The 16592-nt window shown below is 37.0% G+C and overlaps 2 protein-coding genes across 4 annotated transcripts; one reads left to right on the top strand and one right to left on the bottom strand.

The window, feature by feature from the left end:
* The first annotated feature begins 516 nt into the window (after positions 1 to 516).
* On the top strand, positions 517 to 8551 carry ube2a (ubiquitin-conjugating enzyme E2A (RAD6 homolog)). Its single transcript, XM_007254392.4, has 6 exons — positions 517 to 718; positions 1961 to 2041; positions 3163 to 3188; positions 5974 to 6063; positions 6149 to 6237; positions 7149 to 8551. The coding sequence occupies exons 1-6, from the start codon at positions 675 to 677 to the stop codon at positions 7275 to 7277; spliced, it is 459 nt and encodes a 152-aa protein (XP_007254454.1). The 5' UTR covers positions 517 to 674; the 3' UTR covers positions 7278 to 8551.
* A 1076-nt stretch (positions 8552 to 9627) lies between these two features.
* On the bottom strand, positions 9628 to 15923 carry nkrf (NFKB repressing factor). 3 transcript variants are annotated; one of them, XM_022684274.2, is made up of 3 exons: positions 15815 to 15923; positions 13324 to 13448; positions 9628 to 12853 (listed from the first exon to the last, which is right to left on the bottom strand). In XM_022684274.2, exons 2-3 carry the CDS (start codon positions 13430 to 13432, stop codon positions 10605 to 10607), a joined length of 2358 nt encoding a protein of 785 aa, XP_022539995.2. In that variant the 5' UTR covers positions 13433 to 13448; positions 15815 to 15923; the 3' UTR covers positions 9628 to 10604. The 3 variants fall into 3 exon arrangements, with proteins under 3 accessions (XP_022539995.2, XP_049340433.1, XP_049340432.1); XM_049484476.1 differs by lacking the exon at positions 15815 to 15923 and adding an exon at positions 13604 to 13877; XM_049484475.1 differs by lacking the exon at positions 15815 to 15923 and having other exon boundaries at positions 9628 to 12870; positions 13324 to 13441.
* Between the last annotated feature and the right edge of the window lie 669 nt (positions 15924 to 16592).

Here is a 16592-nt window from a genome sequence, read left to right as displayed (position 1 = left end):
ACAAACAATATATGGCCTGTTTGGAGCTTCGAGCGAGATGAAAAAATCACTTTCACCGCCGTGTGAAAGTGATTTTTTGTGATGCGTACTGGAACTCTTTATCACTTGACATAAGGAACATAAACTAATTTCCACAATTTAAATCCAGTCTAAAATGTCACATATTTAGAATCGCCTTTTCCTAGTTTTACTAGTTTCTATTTTTTTATTTATTGTTAAATGTTTTATAATTCAACGTTTTTAAGGTTGTATTCTTTTTGTTTCTTTTCATTATTATTGTATTTTATTGTCTATTTTGCACTGTTTGTATGGTGTCCTTGAGTGACAGAAAGGTGCATATCAAATATTATTATTATCAAGTATTATTATTATTATTATTATTATTATTATTATTATTATTATTATTATTATTATTATTATTATTATTTACTGGCGGTTCTCAGTAAATATATCCGCTATACCGGGGGAGATACAGGGAGTGGGCAGTCTCGCTGTAAAGCAGCTTTGGCTGCCCCAGTTCAGATAACAGGGGAAACGATCCTCTCCAGCAGAGAACAGCGGATTTCTCGGTACACCGGCCGCGCTGAGCTCCTCTAAACACCGCATTTTAACCGGAACCCGAGCCGCAAACACAGAAAACTTATGGTGACGTTTTTATTTTTCAATTAAACAAGATGTCAACCCCAGCACGACGGCGTCTGATGAGGGATTTTAAACGGTAAGTGATCTGGAAGAAGCGGGCCGGCCGCTCGGCTGTTTTGAGAGAAAGGGTGTTGTGCCGATTTGTGCTGTCGTGTCAAACGTGTTACCTCGGGGTATTCAGCGCTCACTGCTGTATTTATAGTAAAGAATGCTGAGATATATAAAAAATAACTAAAAACATTTAAATAACGTTTTTATTCATTATTGGTTAATGTTGAGATACTGGCATTGAATCAACGTTCATGTTTAAAAAGGTGGTTAATTTAAAATTTTACTGGTTGAGCTGAAGCTTTAAATATACACTCATTAATGCTTATATTTTAAGTTCCTCCTACTAATTATTATTATTATTATTATTATTATTATTATTATTATTATTATTATTATTATTATTATACTAACAATAATATAATCATTATTATTTTAATGTCCCTTTTTACACTGCTAGACCAACACAGTACATGCTATAAGTATAGAACACAAACAAGATATATATATTTTTTTTACATATTTAATTTAAATGAGGGTTAATACAAATAAAACCAAAACATTTAAAAATCGACTTGCCAAAATAACTCACATAAATAACTGACGTATGAGATTAACGTTGACTAACGTTTGCCATCTCTAATCTTTTATTAAACGTTCTCTAATAGGCTATATCTATTAGTGTTGAAATTCTGACTTTGAATCAGTCAACGTTCGTTGAAATGTATTGAATGGTTAACAGTCTGAATATACACTCATAATTAATCCTTCTAGACAAAAGCTTTTATTATTTTTATTCTTATTACTGATAAATTTCAGTATTTTAAAAATGTATTTAATTATTATTTTTCTCAAACAAATAATAGCAGTCAGATCAACATTATATAATGCGCATGACAATTAGGAAAAATACATAGTAAGAAAGAAAGAAAGCAAAAAAAAGAAAATTAGTTTTATGAAAAACACGAGATCAACGAAAAGAAAAAATGTGGGTCAGCGCATGCGCAGAGCTGCCAAGAAGCACACATCGACGAGTAGCTTAAATTGACAGAACACCGGCTAGTTTAGGTGGCTGGGCAGATCAAACATGGCGACGTTTTTGTGAAACTGGTCAGATAGCTGAGTATTAGGGCTGTTTTAGCGAATATAACCGTTCTTATTCTGATTTACAGCTTTCAATATTAATGTATAAATATCAATATATGTAACAGTTTGTGTAATTGTGATGTAAAAGGTGAGGAAAAAGTGTTTTTCTGGGTTTTATTCTCAGACTGCAGGAGGATCCCCCAGCAGGAGTGAGTGGAGCCCCTTCAGAAAACAACATCATGGTGTGGAATGCTGTCATTTTTGGGTAATTATCATTCATTATTTACAGCATAAGACTTTACTCATTGATTTTTTTATGTCCTGGTTTTAATTATAAAGCAGGAGTTGGCTTATAACATAGGGTTTACCTTTACGTTCACCATTGATCTACATGGTATTTCACTCTCTCAGGGATTTTTTTCTCCAGGTACAGATATGTGAATTATTTAGTAACATAAATAATAAATCTAGATTTCTGCACTGTAATTCTGAATAGTTTTCAATATACGCTGCCTGGCCAAAAAAATAGCTCACACACTTTTAATATATAATTGGACCATCTTTAGCTTTGATTGCAGCACACATTCACTGTAGCATTGTTTCAATAAGCTTCTGCAACGTCAAAAGATTTATTTATTATTTTAATCCAGTGTTGCATTAATTTTTCACCAAGATCTTGCAGCAGCATTGATGATGGTAGAGTCTGACCACTGCACAAAGCAGCTCTTCTCCATCCAGCTCATCCCAAAGATTCTCAATGAGGTTAAGGTCTGGACTCTGTGGTGAACTCTCTCTCAATCCATGTGTGAAAATGATGATCTCATGCTCCCTGAATCACACTTTCACAATTCCAGCTCCATGAATCCTGACATTGTCACCTTGGAATATGGCCGTGTCATCAGGGAAGAACAAATCCATTGATGGAATAAGATGGTTTATATTCAGTATATTCAGGTAGTCAGCTGACCTCATTCTTTCAGCACATACTGTTGCTGAACCTAAACCTGCAGACCAACTGCAGCATCAACCCCGCATCATTTACTTACTTAAATCCAGGTTGCCACTTTTTTTTGTTGGCCAGGCGGTGTATGTTTATTAGTAAAAGAGTAATTATAGATGAGAGAGAGTGAAATTAGATGTAAATTAATGTTATTTGCTCTTATTTATGTGTCCACTGTTGGTGGTTTGCATTGAAATGTTTTGTATTGTTTTACTGTTTGTGTTGTTGTAGCTATATGTTCAGTCTGCCTTTGTATGAACGACTACATGGTACATTTATTTTATGAAAGAAATAATATAGCTAGTTTAGGTTTGCATGTCATTTATGTTAAGATGGCTTATCATTTGGAATGATCTGACCTGTTGCTTCATTTCTTCTGGTTGTAGCCCGGAGGGAACACCTTTTGAAGATGGTAAGTCTATTACAGCTCTTTTTATATTTTCATTTGGGCTTTAATTTAGTGTCCGTGGGTTCCTAAATTTTCTTATCTCTTTTCTCAGAAACAGTTCTATATGCAACTCCTATCAAAACATCTACAGTACCAGTCAAAAGTTTAGACAAGCCTCTTCTCATTTAATGTATTTCTTTCTTTGTATGATATATATATATATTTTTTACATTGTAAATTTAATATTAAAGACTATATTAAAGCTATACAGGAACACATGCAGAAAACAGTATAAAATTAGATTTTATACTTTAGAAGTATCACATTTATCTTTGAGGACAGATCTGCACACTCTTGATATTTTAATCTCAGTGTCTTCGTGAGGGAATAGTTTTCTCAGCATCTTGAAGGAAGGAGTTTCTGGAGGTGCTGAACAATAGTTGCTGCTTTTCCTTCACGCTGTGAAGCTCCAGCTCCTCCCAATTAAATCACCTCAAATCACCATCTCAGTTCATCAGGTTTAGAAATTTTAGTAATTGTGTGGCCCTTTAATTGTTTTCATCTCTTAATATTAATTTACAATGTAGAAAATAAATAAAATAAAGAAATAATACAGTGTGTCCATACTTTTGACTGGTACTGTACATGTTTTGATATGACGTGCATATAGAACTGTTTCCTGGACTTACTCTTATTAGTTGACATACTAAACATTTTGTTTTTGAATTATAGATTACTGGAGAAACTATTTAAATTGTAATATTTAGAATGAGTAATTTAAGTATTAATGTACACTTAGAGGATCTTTCATTTGTACAGAAATGTCCAGTGCTCTTTACTGACCTTTAATCTGTTGCGCAGACGAGCTTAGATTACAGTCTGCTGGCGCGTTGGAGGCATGTCTGTTAATGGGGTATTTGGGTCCAAAAGGGGATTTTCTATCTGCCCATGCTGTAATGCCATACGGGTCACTGATTAGGTCTTTTCTTTAATCCCCTTTTCCCTCATTTAGCAGCAGTGCAGCTACATCACATATGTGATGCTTTAAATGTTTCCTCTCAGTGTTTCATAAAACAGCCTTTAGCTTAAAGTTGGTTAAAGGTTACAATTAACATTTTAAGGTTACAAAAACATTTAAATATTGCATCCAGACATTTTTAAGGATTGTGTAACTTATTTGTATAACATAAAACTAAAAGCTAAAGTTAAAATGCAAAATAACTAGTCTGGATGTTGGTGTTCTGTTAATCGTGATATATTGTAATGTTTGCAATACATTATTAATACGTGATGTCACATTTGGATATGTGTATCGTCACAGAATCGCAGTATTATATTGTACCGTGAGATGCCTACTCCTAATGCTGTTTATATCAGACACTTGGAGAGACAGCAGTGTAGGGTTATACATGAACAAATACATTTTAAAAAGTTTGCTCTGTAAAAGTGTAAAAATGAGTGTGTTGTGTCAGCACAAAAAATGCATTAAATCTGTTTAAATAAGAAAAATGTTGTTAGTGACATTAGGGTCTCAAAATAATGGGAGGAAAAGTTACATTGTGATATATATATATATATATATATATATATATATATATATATATATATATATATATATATATATTGCAAAAATTACTACCAGATTTTTTTTTTGAAATATTCACATTGCAAAATCTTATTTTTCATTAAAATTAATAATATTTATGTCTTCTCCAGTTTAGATATATTATATATTTTTTTGTAGAATACTGTTCATGTAATTGTTGGTTGAGCGCGCGCATCACATGAAACAGAAATACTGGACTGAGATTAAAACCTTTATACTGTTTCTTAAATCACAGACAGTCCAGCATCGCTCATTTATAGCTGTAGATGATGTGAGGCATCATTAGACTTTCAAGAATTTACATAATAAGCCATTATACTTTTTTCTACTTTGATTACTCATCTTCTGATTTTTAATATGTTGGAATAAGCAAAAGCCCTATCCGGACAGGATTAGTTTTTCATGGGGTGCTGGGGTAATTGTCTCTTTTCTGGGGGTCCTCTGTGATTTTATTCCTGTCTGGAACAACTATGTTTGTGTCAGACGTCCTCTAAGAAAATTACAGGCTGAATTATCCACTGTTTTTTCAATGAACTCCGTGGTCCTCCAGTAATTTTAGTCCTGTCTAGATCCACATCTCTGAGTTTTATCACTCCGTGTTTAATAAAATAGCTATTTGTCCACTGCCGCCCACCATAATTACACTTTGGGTGCGCGTTTCCATGGAGATGCACGTAAACACAACAGCAAGTGGAAATAGAGGAGCTACTGAACTCACTGGTCCTCCTGTTTTTTTTCAACTGCAGTCCAGATGCAGGAGTTTTATCACTGAGTAGAAGTGTGAGAAACTAATCCTGTCTGGATTGGGCTAAAGTAAGTTTAAGCAGCATATATTGCTTTATTATTGCTTAATTAAATTAAACCACTGACATACAGTCACTAATATGCTATCTTAATCTTAAACATCAAATTTGACACATATGTAGTGACTTATGTAATCTTTGAATCAACTGTACTTTATCTACACATATAAAACTAAGTGTATGCCACAAATAGCCTAGTTCTGTATTTTTTTTTATGTTTTTGACCAATGGAAGAAGCCTCAGATATTTTAGTGGTCTGGATTATAAAAGCACAGGATGTATACCACAAAAAAAAAAAACTAATCACAACCTTTTCCATTTATGGGCAAAAAGCTGAAAGTGTGTATGTAAATGGAAGCATTGTAATCTTGGTTAAATTTCTTTATTTATTGTCTTTCAGGAACTTTTAAACTCACAATAGAATTTACGGAAGAATATCCAAACAAACCCCCCACCGTCCGCTTTGTATCCAAAATGTTTCACCCTAATGGTAAGTTTTACAAAATCGCAGTGAATTAAATCATTTTTTTAGGGGTGTAGGATGAGTCTGACCTGTTCCTCTCTTATCTGTTTAGTTTATGCAGATGGTAGTATATGCTTGGACATTCTTCAGAACCGCTGGAGTCCAACGTACGACGTTTCTTCTATTTTAACATCTATACAGGTACGTAAAACATGGGTTTCATGGGAATACTTTTGATACCTTTGGTCCAGAGTAGGGGTGTACCATTTTGTAACAACATTTTTGAATATCTTGAACGATTTTTTATCCTGAAATATCGTACCATATTAACCACCAGTAATTATCACTTTGGGAAACTATTTTTTGCTGTTTAAGTAAAAGAAAAATTCACACTGTTCTCATTTCTCATTATATATCTACTAAAGACAGGCTATATCTGTCCAGTATCATTTATTTTACTTTAATCCTGGATATATGGAGATATTTGGAGTGCATTATTAGTATCATGACATTCTGGATCACTGATTTCTGTTACAAATCTGATTAATTTTTTCATATATTTTAATATCTCAGTTAGAAGTGTGCCATATCCAGGGTTCTTGTACCATTTTAAAACGTCAAATTGAATGCTTTTTTAGACCGCAATAAATATAATTTAAGAGCCAAAAATGTAGTCATATTTTCTTTGGTAGAAAATGATTTGACGCAGCTAACTCACCGCCAACTTTACTATGTTATCTAGCTCACAGCTAAGGTTGGCTAGCTAACCTTAGTTCTGTACCTGGTATTAAAGCTAACTCATCGCTAATGTTATTATATTAGCTAGCTAGCTAGCTGCTAATGTTACTATGTTAGCTAGCTCTCCGCTAACCTTAGTTCTCTTCCCAGTAATTCAGCTAGATAACTCGCTGGTAACATTACAATGTTAGCTAGCTCGCCGCTAATGTTGGCTAGCTCCCTGTTAACCTTTTCCTGTAATGTTAGCTAACTCATCGCTAAAGTTAGCATGTGTTTTGTCATATCGCCATGAAATATCGTGATCTTATTTTAGGGCAATATCGCCCACCCCTACTCCAGAGTCAGGCTTTACATGTCTTTTTCACTCTCTGCAGTCTTTACTGGACGAGCCGAACCCAAACAGTCCTGCCAACAGCCAGGCGGCTCAGCTGTACCAAGAGAACAAGCGCGAGTATGAGAAGCGAGTGTCTGCCATCGTGGAACAGAGCTGGCGTGATTGTTGACCCAACCTTCCCGTCCCACCCATCCCCACCCCGACAGTTCAGAGTTTGAACAATGCCTGGCCTCGGCCATCGAGAGGAACGCCGCTGCGCGAAGAAAGAAATTAAATACAAATCATGTTTTAAATCTTCCTCTTACTCTGTAGAATTGTCTGTTCTGTAGCTGTTGCAAAGTTGTGAGTGCTGTTGTGTTGTGGTCTCCCTCTTAATGCTGAATCTTATACTCTTGGACACGGACGTTTCCTAACTCGACAGAATGTACCTCGCTGCTTTTAGCGAGGTTTCAATTTTTGTTTCCTCTTTTAAAACGTCTCCAATCAGGAGTCGATCCACAACTTGTGCTGTTTTTGGTTTTGGTTTGCTCCTGTTGTTTGGACTGGTTGAATTTAGGGCAAGGGCAAGTGGTTGCTCAGGTTGTGGTTTCCAGTGTGAATCTAGCTTTTAACATCCCCTTAAAAAATAATTTTCTCTTTTCTTTTTTTCTTCATCTTCACAGTCCAATATTCAATAAAAAGCGCCAAGGAATTGCAAGGTGGTCTTGCAGAGGGCAGGATAATCTAACCCAGTTATCAATCCCTGTGTTGTGAATCACTTGTTAAAAATAAGCTAAAGACACAACTCTTTGAGACGAAGATGTACTAAGTTGTACTTGTGAATGTTTTAGCTACTTTTAAAGCCTCAGAACTGTTCATGTTTGAAGGTATTTAATACAAAAAGAGTAGTTTTTATACCCGAACTGATCTGAGAACTGGTGTGCTACTGTTCTGAAAGGAGCTTCACATTACACTTCTGAAATTTAATTTTGCAAAGCTGTTTTATGACCTTGGGAATGTAACACAATGGTACTGATGTATCACAGACTGTACACATCTTCACCGTTCTTGCTCTGCAAGATAATTGGGTATTTATTTCAGTTATAATAATTTGATTGCAGTTTGTTTTAAATTTTTTCACACATGGATTGTTGATCCCTCTCCCTGGGCACAATATTGTTTTATGTTTGCTCTAAAACAATCTGTTTTACTTCATGTGGGTCATCTTTTTCTCGTTTTTCTTTTCTTTTTTCAAATACACATCCTGAGTTCGAGTGTCAGATTTGCACTAGTAATCCATGTAAGAAACTGTAAATTTTCTCACTTCTTGTAAATAAACAGTAAAATAAGCTAAAATGTTTCGTCTTAAGAAAAAAAGCAAGACTGCATGTTTAAAAACTAGGGAAAAAAATGACACTGAACATAAAACTTGGCAATAAATTATATGTACTGATCTATCTGAAACTATTTTATTCAGGATATTTTTTGCACCTGTGACACAGGTTACCATTTTTGTGTGATTTAATTCCAAGACAAAAAAAAATTCTGGAGGGATGACACGTATTGCAGTCTTGAGCGGATTATGTCGTACAAACTTCGTAATTACAGATGCAATATGATGACTTTATTTCAGCATTACAAACAGCATTATTCAGTGCAGTTTACTGAAACACAGAGTGCAACTGTGTTATGGTTACTATTAAGGAATATAAAGGGCTGCACAATATATAATTTTTTTCAGCTTTGATGAAAAACAAAATGTTCATTTTCTATGGCATATTTATTTTACTCCAATCTTAACTTTTGGTGAATAAATATTAAAAGTTTAATACAGCTCTGGAAAACCAAATTGAAAACCCCTGGAATATAATCAAGAGGAAGATGGATGATCACAAGCCATCAAACCAAACTGAGCTGCTTGAATTTTTTGCACCAGGAGTAAAGCAGCATAAAGTTATCCAAAAGCAGTGTGTAAGACTGTAAGTGGAGGAGAACATGATGCCAAGATGCATAAAAACTGTGCTTAAGAACCATCTGCATTTTTTTTGTTATTTCATCCATTTCTCATTTTCTGCAAATAAATGCTCAAAATGACAATTTTTATTTGGAATTTGGGAGAAATGTTTATAGAATAAAACAACAACGTTTATTTTACTCAAACATAAACCTATAAATAGCAAAATCTGAGAAACTGATTCAGAAACTGAAGCTGTTCTCTTTTTTTTTCCCAGAGCTGTATATTTAATTTCTTCAATATTTAATTTACAATGTAAAAATCAAACATAAAAACACACTGAATGAAAAGAGATGTGTGAGAGGGAAGTGACTGAATACATCACAATGTGTGTGTGTGTCCATTTTTAAAGTAAAATAAATCATACTGGTCAGTTTTAATCTGAGTGTGACTCAAACTACAACCACAGAATCCAACACTCACGCTACCTGCAGTGTCTCTGTGCTGCTCCTCCTTTTTTATCAAAGTTGTAATGTTATGTGCAGCCCTAATTTTAAGACTTAAAAAAGATGACTAGTGAACCATGAACAGATTAAATTGGTTTAATATGTATGCCAAAACAAGCTGACACTTACAGTATTCACAAAACCTAAAGAGACATCAGGAAAGCAAATCACAGGAATCGTTGCTGAGGCATTAATCAAAGGAAGACAGTTTGAGTAACTAACTTCCGAATGATGCCAGGGATCTTTTAAGATGTTGTTAGCAGTGGTTACCTGATCAGAAGGTGACTAGTAGGTGTGTGATGGCAATTCGTCCCTTGAATTGTTTTTAGTTTTTTTTTTTTTTTACTTTTTTCTTTTATAATTTAAATGTTTTAAGTAACTGCACATGAAGAGGTGATGGATGTTTTTGTGATGAAAATGGAAATGGAATGTTTCAATTCGAAAGGAGCACATGCTGCCCTAAGACCCACTACTAATGTTCATGTCCTTAAAAATCACAGGATACAACATGACAGACCTCTGTTAGTAAGGTAGCTTGTGTACATCATAGTGCCTCAAGAGTTAGCCTAGCGCAAACTTTACCTTAGACAAAATCTATATGGCATTACACGAAAGGGAAGAGGAGTGTTCCATCCATCCAAAATGATGATCGCTCTCTTAAGAATGCTGAAGCAACCCCACAGTTGTGTGTGATTTGTGTTTGTGTTTTTTGAAAAATACATTTTACACTCTTTTTGAAGCAAATAAACAAAAAGTACAACTGCTTTACTCATAGTAACGGTCATCTGTAGCAGTATTTCCTGTTCCCTGTTTCTAGAGTAGCACCCTTGCTCTTTGTGTCAGTTGTATTTATTTCGTCTTGCAAAATGATTACTTGAAGTGCTTCATAATTGGCTTCTAAATGAGCCGATAAAGCAGGTGAACAGTAGAACAGGAGTGTCTGAAACACAGAAACCAAAGGATATGCAGTGCACGGGTGCTCCAGAAACAGGAATAAGAAATACTGATAAATATTTATTTATATTTATAGGTTGCTTTATAGGCTGCCATATTCCAGTCAGTGAGAGGCCTGAGGTTTCACAAGCTCATATCGTCCCACCTGGCCCTCCTGCAACAGTTGACCAATCAGCTGATCTTTCTGCACTCTCCGACTAACCACGAGGAAGCGATGCCTTCCCTGTCCGTAGGATTTGCTGCGTAGGCCGTATTTTTGAGAGACGTGATGGATCTGCTTGCGCTCGTCATTATTGAGCTCCGTGGAGAAACGCAGGTCGTCCTGACGATCAGAGCAAGCATAGTTACGTATGATTTCCTCAATATCACGCTTACTCAGCTGATTGCCGTGTCTGTCCATGTCCATACCTAGTCCTTCCCTGGTGAACTGTTCCTTTACCATGATTGGCTCCGCAATGCCCTCCCCCTCTCGACCCAGCCCGCCACCTGTCCAGCCCATCTTGCGAAGCAGCTGGTTTCCAATGTTATCCTCTTTGATTTCCTGTCGCATCGCCTCCTCCCCAGAGCGAGCGATGATCTGATTCCGGGATATGGCGTCCGCGTCCCCCTCCTTCCTGAGGTTGGACTTCACCACCGCCTGCGTCCGCTTCAGTGTGGCAATGGCTTCCTTTGCAGCGATGTGTTTAACCGTCTTCTTGGGTCCGATGCCTGCAGCAACAAACTGACCCTCTATATAAACTTCACACCTCCAGCGATGGTCTGGTAGCACAGTAAATTTGTAGTCAGCAGCCACTTTGTTGAACTGCGCCGTGTCATTAATGATGCAAATGGCATTGTCAGAGTTCTCTAAAATAACCAGTTCACTGAGATGCTTCTTCCTGCCACCGAACTGGCTGAAACGGCCAGGGGGCTGCTCTGCATTGTAAAAACCTTGGGGAGCTTGAGAAAACTGTGGTGCTGGCTGTTGGTGCTGTTCCTCATGTTCCTGCTGCTGGCGAGCTTCCTGGTTCATTCGCAGCTTTTTCACAGCCTCCTCGGCCGCAGCGTGTTTAGAGCTCTTTTTAGTTCCCCTGGCTTGAGCCACGAACTCATCTTGCAAGTATACACTACACAGCCAAAGATTGCTGTTAGGTATGGGGTCAAATGTGTAATCGATTTTCATGCGGTTGTAGGCAGCAGAATTGTTAAGCATGCAGATGGCATCATGGGCATTCTCCATTAAAACAAACTCTGACCAATGTTTGCTTTTATCAGGCACATACTGACCCTTGGTATTGGGAGGTGGGTTATCCTCTGGATTGCGGAGAGGTGGAACTAAGGCTGGGTTTTGGGTATTTGCCTGGCACACGACCATGTCGTTTACGTAGTTACGCTTATACACACGTTGTAGAACACGGACTTCCACTGGCTTCATAAAAAGTTTGACTGCCTGCTCCGATGCACGATCCCTGGCACCATTTTTGCTTCCAGAGTACCCTGTTGCAAGGTACACACATGAACACCTCAGCTCACATGCATAACCCTCAGATGGCACTTTCCTATTTTTAGGCAGGTCAGCTGGAGGGATATCCTTTAAGTTAACGTAAATGTACTCAGGGTTGGTTTTACATGCTTGAATGCTGCGGCTGAGAATAAAATTGTAATTTGGACCATCAGGTCCACCTACGAAGGCAGGATCTCGAAGAGTGACCGCGACGGCAGATGCAACCTTTGCAATTAACCTCTGCTTTTCCTCTACTGTTGCTTGGGGAATTGGAACGGGCATATTTGGTGTTGGTAACAGGCCAGGGCTACTCCTGCTTGGACTGTCGTATACTCTAGTAAAAGCCCTGCTAGATGATGGTCTGTCTTGTTGTCCATAGCCCAACCCTTGACGTCCAGAATCCCAGCCCCCAGGTCTACCCCCTGCATATCCATCAAATCTACTAGTTTGAGATGGCGAGTCTGACTGTCTTGCACTGTGGGCCTCATATCTGGCAGTGTACTCCTGCTGCATTCTTCCCATAAAGTTTGAGGGAGACCCTCTGCTGCCATAGCCAAGACCGCTCTTGTTGCCGAACGACATGTCCTTGCTTCTACGTTCAGCCCAAGCATCAAAACCCTGCGACGCCCCCCTGTCAAACGAAGAGGCAGACGCAGAGCTGTAGCCACGCCCACTGTTGTATGGCAAATCGGGCTCCCACTCCCTCGCGCTGTTTAACTCTCCACTCCTGCGTTCCTTCTCGTTTTCCTTCTCATCTGTACTCCCTAGACAATTGCTGCTGCTGGTGCTGCCACTGACAAACTGCACTGGCTCAAATCGAGGTCTTGAGCCAAATTTTGATACGGGCATCTTCCTCATGGGCTCCTCTCCTGAAATGAACAAGAGACTAACAATTTTAGTTCATATCAGAAGTATAGAAACACACTTTTTACTCTTTAAATTGGTTTCAACATATATTTTTTCAAACTTGTGTATCATATCTAGAATACTAGAGTTTCATGTGTAAAAAACTGACTATACTGAGGGCAATTTAAGGTACAAATGTTTTTTCCTTAGTTTCTTCACCTACTGCAGTCCACACTATGTGTATGGATTCACAGTTATTGAAGCATTGGTCAATGCATGACTGGTTAAAATACCCTTTACTGTTATACATGTACAAATAAACACAATACACAATATCACCATTATTAAATATTGTAGCGGACATGTCTATTTATTGTATAATAAGGCAATAATATTATTATCATAACAGGCCAACTTTCTGACATCAATTGAACACAGCATCATCAGAGTTAGAAATGCCAGAGATGTCCTCAGGCAGGTTTTTTACACTTACTTCCATCAGACAAAATTGGCCTCTTTTTTGCGTCACCACTTGGGACTAGTTCATAGGAGGGCATTTCGCCAGCATGAATCCCCTCTGCCATCTCAAGCACTCTCCGCATTAGTTGTGGGCCATACCTGCAAAACCGAAAAAGCAAACATGTTTCTTGCAATATGAATGCAAAGAATTGTATTAACAGTGCATGTGTATGATTAAACACTGAAATACTTTAAAATGTTTGCTGGTGTAAAAATGTGCAATGCTGATGGATAAAAAAACAGAACCATCCAACCTGCATCCCATGAACACATGGTTGACCCACACCATGGACAGGGACAGCAGCTGATCTATGTTGCATGCTTCGTACTTCTCAATGTGCTTGTTTATGAACTTTCTGGCTATCCACTGTTTGTCACTTTCAAAGTTTTGGCGTAATTTATCAATATGAAAAGCCATATCTGACAGCTTCTGGACCACTCAATGCTATTATGAGATTAATAGGTTACAACAGTCTTGGAACTTACAATATGGTGGTCTGCGCAAAGCAAGGCAAAATAATATAGGACTGTAGATTAGCTAACTAACTTAACTATCTTAAACTTGTTTGCTAAAGCCAAATAACCTGCACTTGTCATTTGTATTAATGGAATACTAGCTAACCTACAAGTACACAGAACTTTGCTCAATCAACACACGTTATCTAATTATCTATTTAGCAAGCAATATAGGTTATTTGTCTTATCTATTAGAAAATGTGCCATTACTGCACCAAATTTGTACCCCAAAGACATTTTGGTAGTTATCTAACCTAGCTTTAAAAAAATCAACCCAAACAGTACTAAGAATATAAACTAACCTTGCAAATTCGCCTGACTTTCAATCAACCCATATTAAGCTTGAATTATTAATGTAAACTACATTGAAATAATGCTTGCTAACTATATAATAGAAATTGGGCTATTTGAACAAAAAGGCAACTTGGGTTACATTTAGATAGCTATATAGCTAAAATTAATCTAGCTGAAAATCATAGCTAAGGAAAGGTTTAGATTCATTCGTTATATAAACTAGTTATCTATCTAGCTAGCTAAAAAATGTGCCAGTCTGGTGTCTCTTTCTCTTTACTGCCCAAACCTGCACCCCAAAGACCTTTAGGTCATAATTAGAAAAATGGCTAAAGTTAATCTAGCTGAAAACATAGCTAAGGAAAGGTTTAGATTAATTCGTTAGTTGTTTAGCTTGGTTTAGGCCACGGTTTTTATAGATAAATTAACTACTTATCTATCTATGTAGCTAGAAAATGTGCCAGTGTGGTGTATCTTTCTCTTTCTCTTTACAGCCCAAACCTGCACCCCAAAGACCTTTTGATAGCTAGTGTTGGCCTGACTTTAAATCAACCCAAGAACAGCTACAACTAATAATGCAACCTAATGTAAACAGACCTGAAATAGTGCTTTATAACAATATATGGGCTATTCCAACTAATAGGCTAGATATGTTATATTTAGGTATATAGCTAAAGTTAATCTAGCTGAAAATCATAGCTAAGGTAAGGTTTCGATTCATTCGTTAGCGGCACAAATGACTTCTAGCTAGCTTAGATTAGGCCACGAGTCTTAGCTAGGTTAGCTATAGCGTTAAATAAATCCTTAAACTAGCTGACTAACTTACCAGTTAGATATTGGCTGCGTTGATCAATACATACAACTAAAATGCAGAAAAATAGTGTGAAAATATAGTAAAAGCGAGCTAATCTAGCAAGCTAATGTTATGACAACACACAGAACCGGTTAACTTACCTAGCTAACGTTAGCTAGCTAGCTAGCTCGCTCGGCTAACATCTGAGTGAGCCAATCGTTAGTACGATATATGTGCTATTTTACCTGCTATTTAGCTAACCATTCAGTTAACTAACACGCCATTTAACTACATCAGTATTTAATATAGTTAAATGCAAGAATATTCTCCACACTAGCCGCTCATATGAATGTAAACCAAGCAGGCTAGCAAGCTAACGTTATCACAACACACAAACCGGTTAGATAACGTTAGCTAGGTAAGCTAAGCTAAAGAAAGCCACCATACTAGCTAACGCTAACTATAGGTTGTTTTATTAGCTAAATAGATAATTAAATAACTAAATAACTAGCACGTTAATATCTAGCAAACTTACTACATCAACAGTTAATATAAATTACATTAGCCCTGTGCACAAAAAGGCAATATTTTGTCTACACTAGCTACACACATGAAGGTAAACCAAGCAAGCTAACCGCTAGCTAACGTGCTAACTAGGCGCCGATAGCACGGCAGCCAAGCTAACAGCTAAGCTAGCTAGCTAGGTTATATGTGATTCACTAGGTGACGCAGTCCGGGCATCTGAAATTAAACAATTCAGGCTTATTTAAACGCAAAAACGTCCAAACCGCTGCTACACTGTCTCACAATATAGAACAACACGATGTTAGTCAAATATTAATTCCAGACCCCCCGCAAATCTTACCTTTCTTCGGGTAAAGCTCCGACTGTTTACACATCCTTGGGTGGACGGAGCCCCGCTGCGGTCGCTCGGCTCTCTGCTGCAGCACCGGTACGGTCGCATTCAGCAGCTGAGCTAATGCTAATCCTGTACAGTACAGGCTAACCTGGAGTCCGGATACAATCATCCATCTTCAGTCTCACAGCAATAGCTGGGACAGTCAGAAGAATATATTAGAGAAAAAAAGTATAACACATACTTTTACACAATTATTGTACAATTAGTTATTGTACTTTACTTACTAAGTAGTTTTTGTTTTAGTATCTTTCCCCAAAAACATGCCCATGTGGGTTCTGTACGTACAAAAAATATTGATATAATATTGTATTGCAATATTTTGTTTTTCAATACTGTATTGATTTTCAAAAACATATTATTGACTTTTAATTATTATTTTAGATGCACTTTACAAGGTTGTTGTCAAACAGTGGTTCATTTAATGTTGTGTTTAAGCTCCGCCCACTCTGGATAAAAAAATAAACTTTCCCTTTATTTAGATTTAATAAATATCACATTCAGCATCTGAGCTAATGCTAGCTAATTCTGTACAGTACAGGCTAATCTGGAGTCCAGATACAATTATCCATCTTCAGTCTCACAGCAATAGCAGGGTCAGTTAGAAGAATGTATTAGAGAAAAAAATATGTATAACATTTATACAATACGTGTGCAATTAGTTACTGTACTTACTACTGTAGTTTGTTTTAATAATTTTACCCCGAAACATATGATATTTTTTATA

Source organism: Astyanax mexicanus, chromosome 10 (assembly GCF_023375975.1).
Source record: "Astyanax mexicanus isolate ESR-SI-001 chromosome 10, AstMex3_surface, whole genome shotgun sequence".
Taxonomy (NCBI): domain Eukaryota; kingdom Metazoa; phylum Chordata; class Actinopteri; order Characiformes; family Acestrorhamphidae; genus Astyanax; species Astyanax mexicanus.
This window is presented reverse-complemented; position numbering and strand designations above follow the sequence as displayed.